General features: G+C 39.2%; 3 protein-coding genes across 3 annotated transcripts; all 3 read left to right on the top strand.

The window, feature by feature from the left end:
• Positions 1-7685: 7685 nt before the first annotated feature.
• On the top strand, positions 7686-12252 carry LOC116204653 (NADPH-dependent aldehyde reductase-like protein, chloroplastic). Its single transcript, XM_031536835.1, has 4 exons — positions 7686-10556; positions 10735-11228; positions 11635-11718; positions 11934-12252. The coding sequence occupies exon 1, from the start codon at positions 7771-7773 to the stop codon at positions 8563-8565; it is 795 nt and encodes a 264-aa protein (XP_031392695.1). The 5' UTR covers positions 7686-7770; the 3' UTR covers positions 8566-10556; positions 10735-11228; positions 11635-11718; positions 11934-12252.
• Positions 9328-12288, top strand: LOC116204652. Its single transcript, XM_031536834.1, has 7 exons — positions 9328-9762; positions 10004-10058; positions 10482-10556; positions 10735-10826; positions 11147-11228; positions 11635-11718; positions 11934-12288. The coding sequence occupies exons 1-7, from the start codon at positions 9425-9427 to the stop codon at positions 12054-12056; spliced, it is 849 nt and encodes a 282-aa protein (XP_031392694.1). The 5' UTR covers positions 9328-9424; the 3' UTR covers positions 12057-12288.
• Positions 12289-15149: 2861 nt separating this feature from the next.
• On the top strand, positions 15150-16629 carry LOC116202350 (GATA transcription factor 4-like). Its single transcript, XM_031533874.1, has 2 exons — positions 15150-15378; positions 15602-16629. The coding sequence occupies exons 1-2, from the start codon at positions 15313-15315 to the stop codon at positions 16391-16393; spliced, it is 858 nt and encodes a 285-aa protein (XP_031389734.1). The 5' UTR covers positions 15150-15312; the 3' UTR covers positions 16394-16629.
• The last annotated feature ends 733 nt before the right edge of the window (positions 16630-17362 follow it).

Here is a 17362-nt window from a genome sequence, read left to right on the forward strand (position 1 = left end):
AAGTGTTGACCAACAAAAGGGGTCGAGAGCATGCTGAGTAGCCTAAGGAGCACGACATAACATCATCTCGACAGTAGAGGGGCCTGGAGATCGGAAGCTGGGGCTGACAAAGGAGATCTTCGATCTCGATGAAAGAGAGAGAAAAAGTAGCAGATAAGAAGGGAATGAAAGATTTAGAGGGAGAGACTAGCAGAGAGAAATTTTGTGAGCACTGGCAAGGAGAGACTATGGCCGGGGCTCGGGACAGCCATGAATTTGAGGAAAGTTGAGGACGACTGATAGTAGTAGAAAAGATAACTGTCGAGATTTGAGGCGGAAGAAACGAGAGAGATTCCGCAGACAAGTCTAGAGAGAGAGGAAGGAAAAACTCGAAATTGTGTGACTCAAATCCAATGCTGACTATCGCTGCAGTAGGACAAAAGAATTTGAGGTATTCTTGTCAGTAAGCGGGAGACAGAGACAATCTGCAAGGAGGAGAGATTTATTTCAGATAATCTAAGTAGGCGAGGAAAGTGAAGCTTTCCCGGGTAGAGCTGTGGAAGAAAAGTAGAGAAATTGGGGTTGACAAGTGCAAAATTGAGGTTGCCGGGCGCACCCGGTCATGGCCGGACGCGCCGGATAACGTATTTAGCGGAAGCTTTAATCAGTAGCAGCAGGATCGTCTCGCTCTGATTCCATAAAGAATATAGAGAATTTGCTAGAATGTCACACACACCAAATAGTGTGAATGTGCTCTTATTTATAGTAGATGGAATATAATAATTATGGAAATATAACAAAGATTATACAATATCATAAATATCGAATATTTTTCGATATCCCTAATTGATTTTCTTCATATTATATCCCGTGATTCTCTCCCTAATAGATATAATAGTAAATATATTGTAATTCATATATTAATATGTTAAATAAAAGTTAATTAAATAGACATATTATTATAAATAATAGTAACAAATATGAAAATGGAGAATACATTAATTCGAATCGTTATTGTTACAATAATAGTAGTAAATAAATATTCATAATCTTAGTAAAATAAATAAAATTTATAATTATATGAATTTAAACTGTATTGTATAATGTTTTAAAACTATTGGAAATCTTGTAAAAGTTCAATTAAGTCAATCTCTATTGGAAATAATTGATTCATTTTAGCATAACTCATCAGAAACTCAATTAAGAGAATATTATAGAGTACAACAAAGAGATCGAGATCAGAAGAGATTACCCACGACAACAAAAAGATAACATGAAAGCAAGTGCAATGAAAAAAAGTTATAGTTACTAATTTTTTATTTGAATAGAAAAATGATAATTTTTAAAAAGTTACACAACTATTTTCTTCTTCTCTTCCAATATATTTGTAATATATGAATTGACCAAAATTCCTAAAGATATTTGGATATAATTAGTATTATCTTTTCTTTTTTTTTTTTGCTAACCCGAGGTGTCCGGGCTTCGCCCGACTAATCCCCGGGGCTCCGTGAACCCCCGGAGGGGCACGGAGCGGGAAATTACACCAAAAGCGCTCCGGTGGCCCCAAGGGGATTCGAACTTGGGTCTCGGTGCAAACTTGAATGCACATTAACCACGAGGCCGAATCCCTTGGGGTTTAATTTGTATTGTCTATTATAGAAGGAATGAATATCTTTTCATGGAATCTTTAAAATTTAACTAACATAATTATGTTTGAATTATGTAAATGAAAATATATTTGTCATAAAAGTATTATAATCTCCAAAGCAGCTATAAATTGCAATGAAGTCGATCATTCATCGTCATAACTATAAACTTATCCAAAAAATCATATCTAAAAAATTCAATTCACCCAACAAAAATGGAAAACCCGACCTCCTCATTCCCGCTCTAGGGCCTCATGGCCATCGTCACGGGTGCCCTACGTGGCATCGGACGGGCCATCGCCGTCCATCTCCACTCACTTGTGGCGAAGGTCATAATCAATTACTCCTCCAACTTAGCGCAGGCAAACCAATTAATGACTGAACTCAACACCTCTGCAGAAACCCTTCCCCTCCCCAAGCCATCTTGGTTAGGACCGATATCTCGGAGTTGGACCAAGTGAAGCACCTGTTTGACTGGGCCAAGGAGGAGTTCGGCCAAGGCCAGCTCTACATCCTTGTGAACTGTGCTGGGTGTTGGCCTCGAAGCATGAGTACCGGAACCTCGCCGACACAACACTCAAGGATCGGGATAGGACGTTCAATGTGAACACCCGCGGTGCAGTCCTCTACAGCAAGGAGGCTCGAGTTCTGTCGTGGGGTTGATCTACCCGGGGATACTCGGCCTATGCTGCTTCCAAGGTGGCGGTGGACAGCGTGGAGAAAATACTAGCCGAAGAGTTGAAGGGGATGGGGATCACGGTGAACTGCATGGCTCTAGGCTCCGTGGCCACATAACTATTCTTTGCAGGCAAGATGGTTGAGATGGTCTAGAGGGTTATCGAGGCATGCCCAATGAAATGACATGGGCAGCCCGGCAATGTAGGCCCTATGGTTGAGTTTCTGGCCACAAATGTCGGGGAATGGGTCAACGGGCAAGTCATAAAGGTCAACAGTGGCTTGGTCGTTTGAGTTGACTTTTTATGGTCGCATTGTTAGATTATTAGGAATATTAAGATGTGAAAAAGACAAAAACTCCCATTGTGGTTTGGGATCCGAACAAATCGCACCATGTTTTTTTGTTTGGGACAATTAGCTCCCTATGGTTTATTCCGTTAGACATAGGGGTTATGGCGTTAATTTTTATTTTCCATTTTTAATCCTCAATCTTTAGCATTTTAATCATTTTAGTCATAAATCTTTTTCTTTTATCATTCATATCCTCAACTTTTCATTTTGTTTCATTTTAATCCTATAACGAAAAATCGAAGGGGAAGGGGTGCCAAGGAGTCCCCGATCGATTCGGGGTGACCCCTCCACCGAGGTAGTCGGCGTCTTCTGTGGATGTCGGCGTCCTCGGTGGAGGGTTCGGGGTCGCCGATCTGCGGGCCCCGACCCCCTCCCCTTTCGATTTTTCATTATAGGACTAAAATGAAACAAAATGGAAAGTTGAGGATGATAATAATAAAAGAAAAAGATTTAGGACTAAAATGATTAAAATGTTAAAGATTGAGAATTGAAAATGGAAAAAAAATTAACGTCGTAAACCCCTATGTCTAACAGAGCAAACCACGAAAAGCTAATTGTTCCAAATAAAAGAACATGGTTCGATTTGTCTCGACTCCAAACCACAATGAGGATTTTTGTCTTTTTCCCTATTAAGATTATTGAAAAAATTAACTCGTTTATTAAATCCCTATTAATGTTGGTCAGGATGTGAAGATTATTATGTTTGGTAAGAATATTTAACTATTGGAAAAGTGAATGATAATGTAATACTATGATGTTTGGTATGTATAATAAAGCGATGGGAATGGAACGCAATTTTACATCATACTACTATTTGATAATAAAAGTACTGTAAATTATTGTCTAATAAAGTGAATATTTAGTTTCACCATCGAAGAATTACATTCAACTGTAGTTTTACCTTACCCGAGTTACAGTCAACCGCGATAGTGATTTGTAGTCTATCTATTATAAAGTAAAGTCGACGACAAATTGCAAAATACAATCCTAATTCCTATGCTTTTAACACAACTTGAATCACTAATACAAATTACAATAATCTGCTCCACACATTGCAACAAATCATAAGCATCTGATTATACGACATCTGATCAACGAAGAGGGAAGCAAGAGCTACAGTTTCTGAAGTGGCAGGAAGAAAATGTGAAAAGGAAGGAAAAGTTTTTTTTTTTTGAAAGGCAAATAAAAGGGAAGGAGAAGGTTTTATAGTGTGTTTGGATTGAGAGTTGAGTTGAGTTGAGTTTTGATTTTAATTGGTTTGTAATGATTGTATTGTTGAATTATGAGAAAAAGTGTGAAAAAATAATAAATAATTGAGAGAAAATAATAATTAAGTAATGATTGTGTTGTTGAATTGTGAAAAAGTAATGAATAGTTGAGAGAATTTAATATTAAAAATTGAATTGAATGGTTAAAAATATTTAAAAAATAAAAAAAGTAATGATTGTGATGTTGAATTGAAGATAAGTGGAGTTGAGTTGAGTTGAGTTGAAAATTGTTGCGAATCCAAACACACTCTTAATTGTTCGTATTGATATTGATATGTTTTAGGAATTAATTCGGATGTGGAGCCCACTGAAGGATTAAATTATATATTAGGGAATGATGCCCCCATTTCACCACGAGTCAAAAAATTGCATCAATAAATTCGCTATAAGATTATGAATATATGATTACCTTTATGTTGTTTTGCACCAAAATATTTTAGTATTTTCTCATTTTATTATAAGAATATTAAATATTAATAATATTATTATTTGTATTAGCCTTGTGATTATATAAATTGAAAAATTCAACTAAATTACATTTGTATTTTCAAATAATATAATTGAAGTATTAACTAATATCAAACGTAAACAATGCTTAAGTTTAAAAGAACTAAAATGATCTATGCATTGTATTTTAAAATCGTGTTGAATTTTACAACTTAGTTTAATCGCGTTAATTATATTGTTCTAGGTTGACTTTTTAGTTGCATTTTTCTTTCATGACAATTCACACTCGCCTATGTAATATTTCATTTTTTCTAACAATATTGTGTTTTCGAATATAATATTAGAAATTTACACGTAGATTACTGTAAAAATTATAGTTTTACATGATATGACATGTTTTGGTTAATTGTGTAGATCTCCAAAACATGTAATATTAAAATCATTTTAGAGAATATTAAAAACAATCATCATGCACTTTCTTGTTTGGAAATGAAAAGTTATGAATTCAATTCCCGTTATGGGACTTTCGGTTTCTTTTTGTTTAACCTTTTATTTTACGGATTAAGTCCAAGGTCTTCTGTATAATAACAAAAAAAGATGACAAAAAAAAACCATCGAAGTTTGTGGGCAAACCACAAATATTAAGAAAGAAAAGGGCAAACAAAGAAAAGGGCAAAGATGAAGAGAAAAAGAAAGGATGACACGTGTCATGATGTGCCTATATAAGAGTATTACTATAAAATAAAATATGAAATAATTAATAATAATCATGTAATATAAAAAAGAAAACTTTTAATTGATTGATAAGTGTCCACAATGAACAACGGTTTTAGTTATATATTAGGTTGTGATGTCCACACGTTGCCGCTGGTTGAAAATTACATTCACCAATTAGCCTAAAAATGTAAAGTTAAAACAATTAAATTTTGATTTTTATCTCTTAAAAAAAGTTTGATTTAGAATTGCATAATCATCTAATATAAAAAATTTAATATTATTAGATACGACATTATTTAATTATTCATTATTCAATGCTTACCTTTCGGTGGCTGGATTAGTTTTGAAATAATTAAGTGGGGGGCCAAATGCATGTGTAATAACATGCGCTTTTATATCATATGGGATTTAGAGATATCATAACCGTCTAATCTAAAAGATTAACCTTATTAAATATGTTTTGTTTAATTATTTATTATTTAACAAAGATAAAAATCAAATTAACTTTAAAAAACATATATGGCAGGTGTATTTTAATATTACTTCAGTATTGCATACAATTGATTTTTCTTTTTTTTATAGGAGAATTACATCTCATTTTAATGATTTGAAGAGGTGCTTGATAGATGATATATTATCTCAATGTAAATGGGTATGTTGGCTGGATCGAAGTGTAAAAAAAAAAAATTCAACCATGGTGTAATATATATACATATAATATGAGTACATTAAAACTATTATTATTGAGTTTTTCACAATATAAATAGCCTATGCTCGGTTTCAAAATCAATTGTTAGGAAGATGAGTTTGGAAATGGTGGAGAAAAACATATGATGATTGTATTAAACATATTGGAATGGATTAGAATGATAAAATTGAAATATTATATAAGTTGGTAGGAGTTTTTGATTTGAAGATATAAAAAGTTCAGAAAAAACGTGGACAGAGGTTAGGATCGAACCTGGGCCTTGGCCATGGGAGAGGTCTATCCTTCCAGATGAGCCAAAAAACAAAACAAAAAGAACATAAATGGAGTTGTACTGGTAAATTTTTTTTTAAAAAGCTTAAAAATGTAGGCACATGTCCTACCTAAACAACAGTTTTAGTATATTAGTATGATATTAGTATGACTAGATAAGAGCCCGCGCAATGCCTCGATTTTTCAAAAAAGTTATTAATGAACAATATTTTCTTATGATCGAAGTGTGAGAAAACAATTAAAATGGGTCCCTCCATTTCTCCAGGAACCATGTGTCCCTTGTCAATTTTTTTTTTATTTCACCTTAATAATTAGGGTAAATTGCACTGGTGGTCCAAAATGTTTTACAAATGTTACATGATAGTCCAAAAAGTTTTTTTCGTTACATGATGGTACAAAATATTTCAAAGTTGTTTCATGATGGTACAAACCGTCAATTGGCCCTGACGCCGTTAACATTTTGCTGACGTGGCGCGTCCTATGTGTCACTTTTGTTACGTGGAACCAATCATAGTGCGCCACGTCATTTAAGAGAAAATAAAATTTTAAAAAGTCCAAAAAAATACAAAAAAAATAATTAAAAAAATACAAAAAAAGAGTAAAATTTTTCAAAAAAATAAAAAAAATATTTTAAAATTTTGAAAATTTTGAAAATTATTTTTTAAAAATATAAAAATTTTAATTTTTTTAAAAATATAAAAAATACAAGAAAGAGTAAAAATTTTGAAAAAAATAAAAAAATAATAATTTTGAAATTTTGAAAATTATTTTGAAAAAAATTAAAATTAAAAATTATTTTTAAAAATTTAAATTATTTTTAAAAAAATTTTAAAATTTTCTTAAATTTTTTTTAATTTTTTTAAATTTTTTAAATTTTTAAAAATCCTTTTATAAAAAAATTAATCTTTCCTCTTAAAATTATTTTTTTTTTTAAAATTTTAAATTTTTTAAAAGTTTTTAAAATTTAAAATTATTTTTAAAATTTTAAAATTTTAAAATTTTTCGGCCACATCGGCAAGGAGGTGACACGTAATAGCCACGTCAGCATCGGCTTGACGGCGTCAAGCTCGAGTTGACGGTTTGTACCATCATGAAACAGTTTTGAAACATTTTGTACCATCATGTAACGAAAAAAACTTTTTGGACCATCATGTAACATTTGTAAAATATTTTGGATCACCAGTGCAATTTACCCTAATAATTATTATGTAGAGCCGTCATGAGAGGTTTTTGTTTTTTTTTAAGCAATATTAGCCAGGGAGGGCCAAGAGTTCAACCCATCCTAGGACTCTTCTATAATTATATATAAATTAGATATTTAATTATATTTTTAAAGTTAAACAAAAATTTGGGCCGTGACCTAAAGGTTAATCTAATAGAATAACTATCTTGCAACGAACATAAATAATTTGAATTTCAGTATGACGTCAAGCATGATTCAACAAAGTTAAATTAAACAATCATAGATAAAATTTTCAATTAAATAATAGCATAAGATAGTGTATGTACATTTGGTATTTAATTTCCCATTATCCATGGGGTTTCTTTTCCTTTGGCCCGAGGCTCATTCCCTTCCTACTACGTACCTGCTGAGCTAAGGCTAGTCAACTTATTAGTATTATAATCTTCGAACCAAAGCTATTAATTGCAGCGAAATCAACCATCCAAATTCAACCACCATATCTACAAAATTCATCACCCAACAAAAATGGGAACCCTGGCCTCCTCCCTCCCGCTCCATGGCCGCGTGGCCATCGTCACGGGCGCCTCACGCGGCATCGGACGAGCCATCGCTGTCCATCTCCACTCACTCGGGGCGAAGGTTGTAATCAATTACTCCTCCAACTCGGCTCAGGCGGACCAAGTAGTGGCCGAGCTCAACCCCTCCGCAGATAGCACGTCCCCTCCCCAGGTTATCTCGGTGAGGGCCGATATCTCGGACCCGGACCAGGTCAAGCACCTATTCGATCTGGCCGAGCAGGAATTCGGCCCGGGCGAGCTCCACATCCTCGTCAACTGCGCCGGGGTGCTGGACTCGAAGTACCCGGCTCTCGCCGACACGACGCTCGAGGACTGGGACAGGACGTTCAGCGTGAACGCCCGCGGCGCGTTCCTCTGCTGCAGGGAGGCCGCGGGCCGCCTCAAGCGCGGCGGCGGCGGCAGGATCATTATGATCTCGAGCTCCCTCGTGGGTGCGCTCTACCCGGGATACTCAGCCTATGCGGCGTCCAAAGCGGCGGTGGAGACGATGGTGAAGATACTGGCCAAGGAGTTGAAGGGGACGGGGATCACGGCGAACTGCGTGGCGCCGGGTCCCGTGGCCTCGGAACTGTTCTTTGCAGGCAAGACGGACGAGATGGTCCAGAGGATCGTCGACGCGTGCCCGATGAGACGGCTTGGGCAGCCCGATGACGTGGCCCCCGTGGTGGGGTTTCTGGCCACTGATGCCGGGGAATGGGTCAACGGGCAGGTCGTCAGGGTCAACGGCGGCTCGGTTGTTTGAGTTGATCAACTTTTAATTAATTTCCTTCATGTGGTGTTTGGATGCTACTTGCTGTTGGGAGTGATTCTTGTATTCGAGCAGTAAGAATTCCACTACTCTTGCTAAGTTGAATCCCGACGAGGCAATTCGAATGTTCAACTACTCTTGGCAATGCGATTCCGATTTAGCTCTAAGCACGTCAATTCAAATGCTAAATCATCAATAGATTTATCGAGTGAATCGGGACGTTCGGGTAGTTCAATTACATTTTGCATGACTTGTGTAGAGAGAGAGAGAGAGGAGAATAGAGATAACCGAAGAATAAAACTACCTGAGAGAAGAGAGAGGGACCGAATTAGGCCGACCAAGACAAAAGCCAACAAGAACTCGAGTGGACGTATTTACGATCGAGGGAACAATAGAAAGAAGAAAGAGTACCTGAACTAGTATATAACTAGTTCCCTTCATTTATCGCACGATCTATATGGCCTTTGTAAGGTCACATGGGACGTGGGAAATAGTTTGGACGAAGCTGAATAACCCAAGGTCTGATGTTAATAAATCCTCCCCAGCTTTTGTGTTTTACGTGGTCAAGTGACGTCGTTTCATGGACTTCTATTCCTGCCCCAGCCATGACCCGTTGGGCCGCATTTGGGCCTGTGAATCTCAGCTTCAGCTCAGTCATGGAGGAAGAGGCCGAGAGGAGGAGGAAGACGAAGAAGAAGAAGAGGAGGATATTCGTAACGGGACGAGGAACACTTGACGAGAACATGTGGTAACGGTTTCTTCCGTGTCGTCCTCATTCTTGCTTTGGCTCCATTGAAGAAAGCTCAAAAACCAGTCCTCGATCACTCCACGGAAGACCAAACCTCGCTGTCTGATGGCTCAGTTCACACCTCAAGGACGCGTCAAGCTGCTCTGCAACGGCGGCGGCCGGTCCATCGTGCTCGGGTCGAAGGATCCGCTCCCGCACCGGCTCCGAAGATCGGTCGGGCTTCACGGCCGCAAGCACAGGTTCGCCGGCCCGTCCGCGAAGCTCAACTCCTCTTCGCCTTCTTCTAAGAGCAGGTCGCGCAATGTCAGTGGCGGTAAACCGCGGGACGTGAGCGAGGAACGCGTGCACGTGGACGGGGATGACAGTGACTACGACGACGACGAGCTCGGAGACGACGACGATCTGGCGTGTTTCCGAGGTCTCGTGCTCGATCTCTCGTACAGGTCAGTTGGGGTAGCTCGTGTGAAACGTATCAGTGACGAAATTCAGCTCAATGAAGCTAATCTAAAGCTCTTGGATGGATTATGCTGTCTTAGCAATCGAAGCTTCTCTGCTTGATCAAGCTCATCCACAGCTGCTGCACTCTTCCATTCTACTGTTTTCAGAACGACAACTTAGTATTCTGCTTGATCCGCTGGAGATCGATTGATCCGACAGTTCCTTGTTTGTTTGGTTAATCTCCAGGCCGGTGAACGTTGTCTGCTGGAAGCGCGCAATATGTCTGGAGTTCATGGAGAAGGTTAAAGATTAGTAATTAATTTCCTCCTTTTGATACTTCCGAAGAAGGGAAGTGCTTATTTGACTGGTCACTCGCTTTGATTATTATAATAATGACATTATGATAGGAAAAGTTGCATGATCGTCCATATTTATACTATTCTCTCGGGTATAAATCGATTATTCTGGCATTATTTTAATCCGGAACTATATTGTATCGGGGGGTTAATCATTTATTTTAAGTTACGTGCTTGGTAATAAAGATTGAATTTTGCTGTTGGTCCAATGAGTACAACTTTTTAGATCAATCGGGTGCTATTTTCTCGCCGCTTTACTTCATCTTTCCCCTTTACAACTGCAGTCCTGTGATGATGATTCGACTGTTTATGATGCATTCAAGGGATATCTTTGTGATGTATCCCGGCGTTTTATCTTATGCATGCAGGCTGATGTACTAGAATATTATGACCAGACCGTAAACTCGCCAAACGGATCATTCTACATACCTGCAGTTTTAAGGGTATGTGTGATGGTAGCTCGCCTTCCTTTTAGGTCTCTCCGGCTATTGGATCAATGCTGTTCGTTCTCTCGTCATCTTTATTGGAATTACTTTTCATTCCATATTCGTTTTTTAAGTATCTGCTTTTGGCTCCCATTCTTGTGTTTGCTTATCCTGCTATGGCTTTTCTTGTTTCCAGGTGCCACATTTACTGCAAATGGTTAAGAGGAGGAGGGTAAAAAATAGTCTTAGTCGTAAAAACATTTTGCATCGAGATAATTACACTTGTCAGTAAGTAAATTTTTGGGCATTTATTATGGATGTGTTCTGTCTTTTCAATTCAGTAAGAAGACTAAAGATGGACAAAGAATGCGTTAGTCCTCCCTGCAGAGGAGAGCAATTGCCTACTTTATTTTATTTATTTTTCTCAGCATTGTTCCATTTCGATTCCTCTCTTCACCCCACCCCAACTCTCTTCCCTTCTTCTTAAGTACTGGGGACAGAGTAGGGTCCTCAGACTAGGAGAATGTTAAAGGAGTGATTGTATTTTGTGCCAGTGTTCCTGCATATCGGGAGCTGACAAGCTAAAACAGTAGCTGATCTATTCGTAGGTACTGCTCTGCAAAGGAGAATTTGACCATTGATCATGTTGTTCCAATTTCACGAGGTGGAGGATGGAAATGGGAAAATTTGGTTAGCTGACCTCCTCATACTTTTAAACTTTCACTGAATGTTGCCGTATATACAAGTTCTCATCTGGTTATGACTAGTCTTTGCTGTCAAATTCTACTAAACCAGGAGTCCCCGTGTCCCCTTTGGTTAGAATAATGATCATATAATGAAGCAGAAGTATGTCATGCAACGAGCAAGAGTGTGGTGGGGGGCGCTAGTATGAACTGATATGGCCTAATGGTTTGGTGGAATTTACGAACAAAACTTGCATTTGGAGCCATTTCATTTAGTTACGAAACCAAAAGTGAGGAACTCTGAGTGTTTAATTTAATGCCAAAAGGGATAGCTTCCGGTAGTTTGGTGGGCAGAGGGCAACATGCTATCTAGTGCTCCTCGAAAAATGTTGATTGGCCTTATCATATGGCAGGTAGCTGCTTGTGCAAGGTGCAACTCGAAAAAAGGTCAGAAGACAGTGGAAGAAGCGAATATGAGGCTCCTTAAGGTCCCCAAGGTAACGTAACATAAAAAATACGTTCATTGCATGTTGTTACTTTTTGAACTACGAAGTCTACTGTTATTGCTATAATAAAGTTCGATGTGAGGGGGAATTAAGCAACAATTAAATTTGAATAGCTTTATCTGCCCGATGCCCTCCTTCCTCTCTCCTACTGCACCACAAGACAGTACATGCCAAAGATTGAGCTGCTGTTAATCCTTTCATTGCAGGCCCCGAAAGACTACGATGTACTTGCGATACCTTTAACAACAGCGGCAATAAGGATGCTACGGACAAGGCAAGGATTGCCTGAGGAATGGCGCGAGTATCTCGCCAGGTCATCCGATCCATGACCCGTAGTTTCTGTAGTTGTCGGTCTCTGTATATTCTCATGCCTCGTATATATTATCTGATCTCACTCTCGGTGGTCTAGCTGTGCCTCCGATAAGTTAATTCTGTTGCACAACCAATGCAAAGACTTCCCCGAGATGTGTATATTGTAAACTTGTACATTAACTGTAAGATCAACAGCATATAATTTTTTACATATTTATGAAATGAATGTCATCTGTCGTTATCTTTTTATATAGTTGGACTTCTATCGTGTTTTACCCTGCTTATGACTATGAATGCTTCATGAAGGATCTTTTGTAGAAGAAAAGCTGCTCCTTCAATGTTCTTAGAGGTCTCGATACATGTGGGTTGTTAGAAACACGGCTCGATTTTATTACTGATTTTGTTTTCCCCTTGCTTGTATGCTTTCTCTGAGTAGGCGGATGTAACTTCATCAATTGACGCATCCTTGCTGCTCTTATTCTGCGACACGAACGTGCACATGCAATTGCTACTAAAGTCCATAACAATGTTTCTTCCAACAGCATCTCGTGTCTGCCTGTCCGTTGACTGAGAATGGGACATGGCCATGGCCATGGGAACTCCACACAGGTTACAATCTTGTACGATATTCACTGCCCCGTGCAAATGGTGAATTTTCAAATTTTCTGTTCAAGAATAGGACCCCAATCCCTTGTATGCTTTGCCTTGCTGTGTTTCTTGTTCAAGCCCTATGCCCTTTTTAAATTTTTTTTATTTTTTTTGCTTAAAATATGTCTGTGTCTTAGCATTTAAAAGAGTAGAAATTATGTTCTGGGGCAACTTTTTTCTTCTTTGTCCTTACAATAATTGAATTTGCAGTCGGACTGTGCTGGCAATTGCTCTGAGAGTGGATGTGGCTGAACTTGTGATGGATTAGAGTCTGTCCCTTTTTTGCATTAACTCTCTCTAGTCACTTAATATAAAAGTTCATTGAGAGCTTAATAGGCATTAAAGTTGCCTCGTCCAGTGCCGTTTCCTCTCGGGTTCCCACTTCGAAAGTGATAGGAATCGGCTTCGACTTGTGTCAAGGAAGATAAGATGACGTACTCTCATGCTTTGGCTCGTACTACTGCCATTGCTGCTCTAAACACAATGCTCGTTTTCGATTGTCATGCAGTGGTAGACGCTCCTAGCTATATCATGTCGTGCTGTATAAGTGTAAAACCATCCACAATCCGAAATTGTGGAGCGAGCATGATCGAAAGTTATATGCGATTGTGTGGCACTTGATGGGTGACGCATGATTGATTTCTCAATAGTCGTAACATTATTACAGATTGCATGTAAAACAGATTTGAGACTATTTTAAGTAGCACGTTGGATTATGCAATAGGTTTCACAGGTACTTTGCCACTGTCATGAGGATAAGGTAATAATATTACCTATGGAAGTACCGAGCGAAGCGACCGTCAAGCCGGATCGGTGCGCTATCCCGAACCAAACGCTCCCTAAATTAATGGGTACTTGAGAGGAGTCAATGAAAGATGAAGAAGGTTCAACTGTTTTGGTGGATGAGGCCGCACTCGTCACGGGCAGAGGGTGAACTGTTTGTTTCCACAGAGAAATAAAAATAAAAATAAAAATAAAAAAAATCAAAATTTTCAACCCCCTCTACCAAAAAAAAAAAATCTTCACCCCCATAACATTAAGAGAAAATAAACATTAATAATAAAATATATTGCTTTTACTTATTAAAAAAGAATTACTTTCAAATGAGCGCGAATAATTCAGTTTAAGCTACCTATTAACGCGAGTTAATTCAAACAGTTCAATATTTGTTCTACCTAAATAATATATCAGATTCGAGACAAAGAGAAAATCCACGCGAAAGAGTTTTACCTTTTAATAGATCGACTAAGCTTGAACTAGAATAACTATGGTCTACTGGACTTTTGGATATCGATACAAAAAAAAAAAACAATTCGAGCCGATCAATACTCTAGTACTCAAAAGTTGAGAAATTCTTTTTGGTCCGACACTCTGATATTCAAAAGTTCAATGAACCCCGATTAATACAGATCGAGTCAAATCAGCTCATTAAATATAAAACTCTCGTGAATTTTCTCAATTACATGGGTTGAACCCGAAATTTTTTTAAGAAGAAAAAAATACCGAGCTGATTTGAATCAAACCACGGTTTGATCAGTCCTTACTAATATTGAGTAGTACGACTAGCGATCAAGAGAGGTGGGACCCGCCAATACTTCATCATGCATGTGTGTTGTTTCTCCCAGGTCGGACCCATTCATACATTCATTGCTCTTTGCTCGTCCCTCGTCACACCACCACCGTACATTCATCAGAGCTTTGAATCGCAAAATATTCTTGAAAAATCGAAATACTAAATTAGAAAAAGAAGAACCGATGCGAAAAATGCATCAAATGCCCTTTCTAGGAGGATTATTATTTTATTTTTTATATTTTAAATAAAAGAAATATAAATATATGCTGCTCTGTTTCCCGTTTTGGTCCAAGGTAATGTTCAATTCAAAGCTCTGCTCTTAGTTTGCTGTGTAAGATAGAGAGAGAGAGAGAGAGAGAGAGAGAGAGAGAGCGGGGACACTGCTCTGTTCCTGCGTTGCAGAGAGGGACGCTAAAACCAAGAAAGGGGAAAAGATTTCAAAGTCCGGGGAGAGGGAATTCGGTGTGCATACGTACGATACAATCTTAAAATCATGAGTTTGACGAACTGCATTATAAGTGAACAAACTCTAACTGGTCTGAGTTCGAACACTAACCGCTCAAAGTTCAAAATCCATTAGATCACTTCAATGGGTAAGACCAGCCTGAGTTTGACCAAGAACCTGTCTTAACTAATAAATCAAAGATGACTTGTGAGTTGATTATGGATTTTTCTATTTACATTTTTAATTCATCAGAGAAGATTGTAGTTGTGAGTATTTTGCGTGATGGATGAGGGAGAAGGGTACGCGCCCTTTTCCATTTAATTTCTTGGATTTGATCATGACCAAGGAAAAAGGGAGGAAAAGAAAAGAAGAAAATAGTTTTTTTTTTTTGGGTGTGCATCGAATTTTAGCATTATCTGCCGACAGAAATCGAGGCCATTAAGGGCCCCTCTTCGTCCTCCTTCCCTCTCCTCAGCCAAACTCACTCACTCCCATTAATCACACCACTCCACCGTCGCCTCTACCTCTCTTCTTCTTCTTCTTCTTCATCTCTCCCTCTCTCTCTCTCTCTCTCTGTTTCAGCTTGCAAAGAAGTTGCAGAGCATCCATGGAGTGTGGTGGCTTGACAGCTGCAACCACAACCACACTTGACGATCTCTTCTCCCAGAACACGGTCAGTGCAGATACATGCTTCACATTTCACCGGAAAATCTTTGAAAAATGAGGCAAAAAAATTGCATTTTTTTCGTGTTCTTTCCCTCACTTTTGCATTTTCCCCTGCTCTTTCCCTCATTTTCGCGTAAAGATCAAAACTTTACTCCATTTTCTCCACATTTGGCTCTCTGGGTCTCAGCAATCTCTCACCTTTTCCCCTGTTTTTCGTGGTTTGACATCAGGAAGTGGATGTCGGAACGGAATGGCTCTCAATCTTCGTGGAGGACTGCCTGTCCGGCCAAGGAAGCTGCCTCCCTCCGCCCATGGCAAGTCCCAGGCCCACGACCCCGAGCCCGGCGTCGGACCCGACGAGGCCCTCCAACATGCGGAAGCCCCAGACTGCGCTCCACAGCTTCCCCGTCGCCGGGAAGGCCCGCAGCAAGAGGAAGAGGATAGCCGCCGCGAAGTCCAAGGCCCCATCGGCCACTCCCTGGTCCCAGTCTTCTTGCCCTCAGACCCTCAGCCACTTCCCGAGCTCGGACCCGCTGCTGCTGGACCAGGCCTACTGGTTGGCCGACAGCGAGCTCATCGCCCCAAAGAAGCCGGCCGTGGAGGCCACGGAGGGCGAGGAAGAAGCGGGAAACGAGAGGCCCAGAAGGAAAAACAAGTACACGGCTCCGGCCCCGGCCCAACAGCCGGGGGAGGACGAGGAGGAGGAGGAAGAGGAGGGCAAAGGAGTGAAGGGGGGAATGGGGATGTCTCAGCCGAGGAGGTGCACCCACTGCCTCTCGCAGCGGACCCCGCAGTGGCGGGCGGGGCCCCTGGGGCCGAAGACGCTGTGCAATGCGTGCGGGGTGCGGTACAAGTCGGGGAGGCTGCTGCCAGAGTATCGGCCGGCGAAGAGCCCCACCTTCGTGAGCTACCTGCACTCCAACTCCCACAAGAAGGTGATGGAGATGAGGAACGGAATGGGAATGGTGTCGGTGTCCTCCATTCCTGCGCATGAGATGGAGAAGGGGTGCGGTGCCGACTGATGATTCCTTCTCTGCTGTTTGTTTTCCTCTGTAAAACCATCTTAGGAATTAGAGACAGGACGGAATATTCTTAGGGGCAGGGAAAAAAAAAAGTTAATTAATTATTAATTAATCTCTTTTCTTTTCCTAATCATTGTAGTTGAATTAATGTTGCTTTAATTCCTTGAGGTTAATTAGCTTTAGCCTTTGGTTAATATATATATATAATTTAAAATTGTTTAGTATTTTCCAACTAATTTGATGTCTAAAAAATTTTCCTCCAAATTCCTACCATGAAGTGTTTTCCCTGAGATTCCATTTTCCGGGAAAATGGAAAACATAGGATGCCTAAAAGGTAAGGGGGAGTAAGTATTGTGGCACACGATTTGACTTAAAATTAAGAGGTTTTGAATTCAATTTTTATATCGATAACATACACGAATTGTGTCTCTTTATAAGTTCTGTGTTGTAACCAGAGGGTCCGAAGAAGCTCTTCGAATCAAATTTTGCCTTTTTCATTTTCCGAAATTTCTCTTCTTTGTTGTTTCTAAGCCCATGATTCTGTCGGTAAAAACATGATACCCAAAGGACAAAGAACAAAGGCACGCCCCATCGCTGGCTAGGAATGGTGCTAGCAGTGAAAGAAAATGACGTGACTTTTTATCTCTTTTTTTTCAATAGAAAAATATTATTCATTTATAGTATTATTATTATTTATTTTTATTTTTTTTTTGCTTTGAAATATAATTGCTCTCCTTTTCTTGCTAATGGGAAAGCGATGTTCAATTCCCAGAATGCCTTTTTCTCTGCAGCTTTTCAGATTTTAGGAGGAAAAACAAAAGGCCCGTATGATTTGATCGAGCCCTAGTTCAATTTGTACGGCATGTCATTATGTAGGTCCTCATATTCGGGCCAGAAAATTAAAGTTGTGATTGCTACGAAAATTCAATTAGATTTTGATTTTAATTGATTTGTAATAGTTGTATTATT

The sequence above is a fragment of the Punica granatum genome, chromosome 4, assembly GCF_007655135.1.
Source record: "Punica granatum isolate Tunisia-2019 chromosome 4, ASM765513v2, whole genome shotgun sequence".
Lineage (NCBI taxonomy): Eukaryota > Viridiplantae > Streptophyta > Magnoliopsida > Myrtales > Lythraceae > Punica > Punica granatum.

Bases quoted from the DNA above. Each gene is read 5' to 3' on its own strand.
- LOC116204653 (XM_031536835.1), top strand. From the start codon at position 7,771: ATGGGAACCCTGGCCTCCTCCCTCCCGCTCCATGGCCGCGTGGCCATC.
- LOC116204652 (XM_031536834.1), top strand. From the start codon at position 9,425: ATGGCTCAGTTCACACCTCAAGGACGCGTCAAGCTGCTCTGCAACGGC. The intron at 9,763-10,003 runs GTCAGTTGGGGT...GTTAATCTCCAG, and splicing joins GTGCTCGATCTCTCGTACAG to GCCGGTGAACGTTGTCTGCT. The intron at 10,557-10,734 runs GTATGTGTGATG...TCTTGTTTCCAG, and splicing joins ACATACCTGCAGTTTTAAGG to GTGCCACATTTACTGCAAAT.
- LOC116202350 (XM_031533874.1), top strand. From the start codon at position 15,313: ATGGAGTGTGGTGGCTTGACAGCTGCAACCACAACCACACTTGACGAT. The intron at 15,379-15,601 runs GTCAGTGCAGAT...GTTTGACATCAG, and splicing joins ATCTCTTCTCCCAGAACACG to GAAGTGGATGTCGGAACGGA.